Below are 2,836 nucleotides of genomic sequence, written 5' to 3'. Positions count from 1 at the left end.
TGGCGGAGGCAGCCCCCTTGACAGGTGGCCATACCCCCTGCACGGGTGGCTCCTGCCAGCTGCGCCAGTGCCCCACAGCCCCAGTCAACCGCTGCCTGGCACCTGCAATGAACTGGACATGGCCTCAAACTTGTCCCATGGCCAGCAGTGCCCCACCAGGGCCGTGTCCCTTGGGGACAGCAGCTGCCATGGGGGTTCATGGTGGGGGTGCAGCCCCCAGCCCTGTTAGCACTCTCAGTCACAGGGAAACCGAGGCATGGAGCAGCCGCAGGGTGTCCTCGGCAGAGAGGACCAGTTGGGGTGGTCCCTTGCTGGGGGAAGGAAGTGGAGCAAAACCATCTGAGGAGAGGTGGCAGGTGGCATTACAGGGGAATTGGGGCATGTTGGGCTATCCTTGAGTGTCACCACAAGACAGCACAGGGCTAGAGGGATGGTCCTGTCCCATCCTTAGCGCTCCCTCCTCTCTCCTGTGCAGATTCAACAGACTTCCAGGAAAGCTTCATCACCTCGGGGGTGTTCAGCGTCACCGAGCTCATCCAGGTGTCCCGAAGTGAGTGCCACCATGATGCCACCACCACCCTCACTGGCTGCCTGGGCACAACAGTGTTCTGACAGCTCCTGCATCCCAGCTGCAGGCTGGGGGCAATGCCAGCCCCCCCTGATCCCCTTCTCTCCCCACAGCGCCGGTGGTAACGGGCACGGGGCCAAACTTCTCCCTGGGGGAGCTGCAGGGCCACCTGGCCTATGACCTGAACCCCTCCAGCGCCGGCATGAGGAGGACACTGCCCAGCACCTCCTCCAGTGGGTAAGTGCCAGCAGGCTGGGGCAGGGCGGTGTGGGGCCAGCCCGGGCCGGGGGCGAAAGGCCACATACTGCCCCGGGCTGGGGTGGCGTTACTGCCATGGGCTGGGCTGGCGCTGATCCCTTCCCTGCCCCCCAGGAGCAAACGGCACAAGTCGGGGTCCATGGAGGACGACATCGACACCAGCCCAGGGGGCGAGTACTACACCTCCTCCAACTCGCCCACCAGCAGCAGCCGCAACTGGACAGAAGACATGGAAGGGGGTAAGTGCCTCCTTATAGTGCCCTCCTGCTGCTATAGGCTCCCCCCGGGCAGCTCACAAGTTGTCTACAGGCACCATTGTCAGAAGTCGCCCGTGAAAGCCCAGGCACTTTGTGCCTGCCGAGCCCAGGGGGCGAGTACTACACCTCCTCCAACTCGCCCACCAGCAGCAGCCGCAACTGGACAGAAGACATGGAAGGGGGTAAGTGCCTCCTTATAGTGCCCTCCTGCTGCTATAGGCTCCCCCCGGGCAGCTCACAAGTTGTCTACAGGCACCATTGTCAGAAGTCGCCCGTGAAAGCCCAGGCACTTTGTGCCTGCCGTGGTGTTGCTATAGGGCCCTCAGACCAAAGCACAAGCTGGCTATAGGTGTTGTGGTGTTGCTATAGACCTCCCCACAGCAAGTCACAGGCTCTCTATAGGTGCTGTAGTGTTGCTATAGGACCCTCTGATTTCGGCATTGGGTCTTTATAGGTCTCCAGGTATTGCTATAGCTCCCTCCCCCTGCCATTTAGGCCCAGTCTCGCTGTGGGTGCTGTAGTGTTGCTATAGGACCCCACCACTTAGGCAGGGGCTGTCTCTATAGGTGCTTTCTATAGGGCCAACCCAGTGCCCCATCCCCAGACCAGCCTCTCCCAGCCCCATGGTGGCCGCTGGCGCTATGGACAGCTTGCTTTCTGCTTGGTGGTTTTTTTCCCTTTCCTGTCTAGACAGCCCCAATTAGCTGTTCATTAAGAAAAAGGGGGGGGCTGGGCTAATTAAAGCGATGCTGCAGGGCTGACACGGCGGCTCCCACGCCCTGGGGTGCTTGTCTTTCTCCCCCCTTGGCTCTTATCCTGACTCCCTGCACCCCCAACGGTGGAGCAGGATCCGTCCCGGCCCCCCCAGCCCCACCAGAGCCCGGAGGGTGCCCAGCTGGCGGGCTGGAGGCACCGATACTGTCAAGAGGAGACTGGGGAAAGCAAGTCCTGCCCCAGGACTGTGCCCCATGCAGCCCAGGGACTGTGCCTCATCCTGCCCCACATCTGCCCTATGGGGCTGGTACCACAGGGAGCAGGCGGGAGGGTCCTGGAGGGAGCTGTGACTCCCTCCTTGAAGCATTGAGGTAGGAGGGAGCTGTGCAGGGGGTCCCTGTCCCTGTCCCCTGCTGGTGGCCTGATCCAGGCCAGGGGTGAGGGGGGTGGCAGGGCGGTGATAGCAATCCCGTACGAGATGTTCTGGGAAATCCTCCCAACACCCGGCTGAGAAAGGGCTAAACCCATTCCTGGGCCTGGCCCAAATGCCCAGAGCCACAGTGGCGGGGGATTAAGGTGCCCACCACCCCCTCCCACTCGGCCCTGCATCCTGGGTTGGCCCTTGGGGACCTGGGCATCTGGCGCTGCATGAGGGTCCTGGGGGCTGGGGCTGCAGGTCCCTGGAGGAGGTCACCACCTTTCTGTCCTGGGAACTCCTTGGACTGGCAGGACGGGTCCCCCAGCCTCAGGACACTAGTGTGGGTGCCCAGTGGGGGCTGCAGGGTCACAGGAGCACTCGTGGGGGCACCAACTTCTGCACCCGGGGTGGGCACACACACACACACACACAGACCTGTGTGCACCTGCACAGTTGTGCACACAGGCACACAGGCGTGCTCCGGCTGATGCCGTGTGCATGTACACCCACTCACACATTTGTGCTGGTACACATACATGTGCACATGCACACACACAGCTGTGTACACACTCCCGTGCCCCCATATGCTGGTGCGCACACATGTGCATGTGCCCACCTGCA

The 2,836-nt window shown here is 62.2% G+C and overlaps 1 protein-coding gene across 1 annotated transcript in view; it reads left to right on the top strand.

The window, feature by feature from the left end:
- Positions 1-2,836, top strand: part of NFIC (nuclear factor I C) — a gene marked incomplete at its 3' end in the record, with an annotated part of 4,455 nt that overhangs the window by 971 nt on the left and 648 nt on the right. The window contains exons 3-5 of the mRNA XM_010175511.2: positions 476-550; positions 682-805; positions 941-1,065. Coding sequence (XP_010173813.2) covers positions 476-550; positions 682-805; positions 941-1,065 — 324 coding nt within the window. The remainder of the gene's footprint in view (positions 1-475; positions 551-681; positions 806-940; positions 1,066-2,836) is intronic.

This window comes from Antrostomus carolinensis, unplaced genomic scaffold, assembly GCF_000700745.2.
Source record: "Antrostomus carolinensis isolate BGI_N321 unplaced genomic scaffold, ASM70074v2 scaffold31299, whole genome shotgun sequence".
NCBI lineage: Eukaryota > Metazoa > Chordata > Aves > Caprimulgiformes > Caprimulgidae > Antrostomus > Antrostomus carolinensis.
This window is presented reverse-complemented; position numbering and strand designations above follow the sequence as displayed.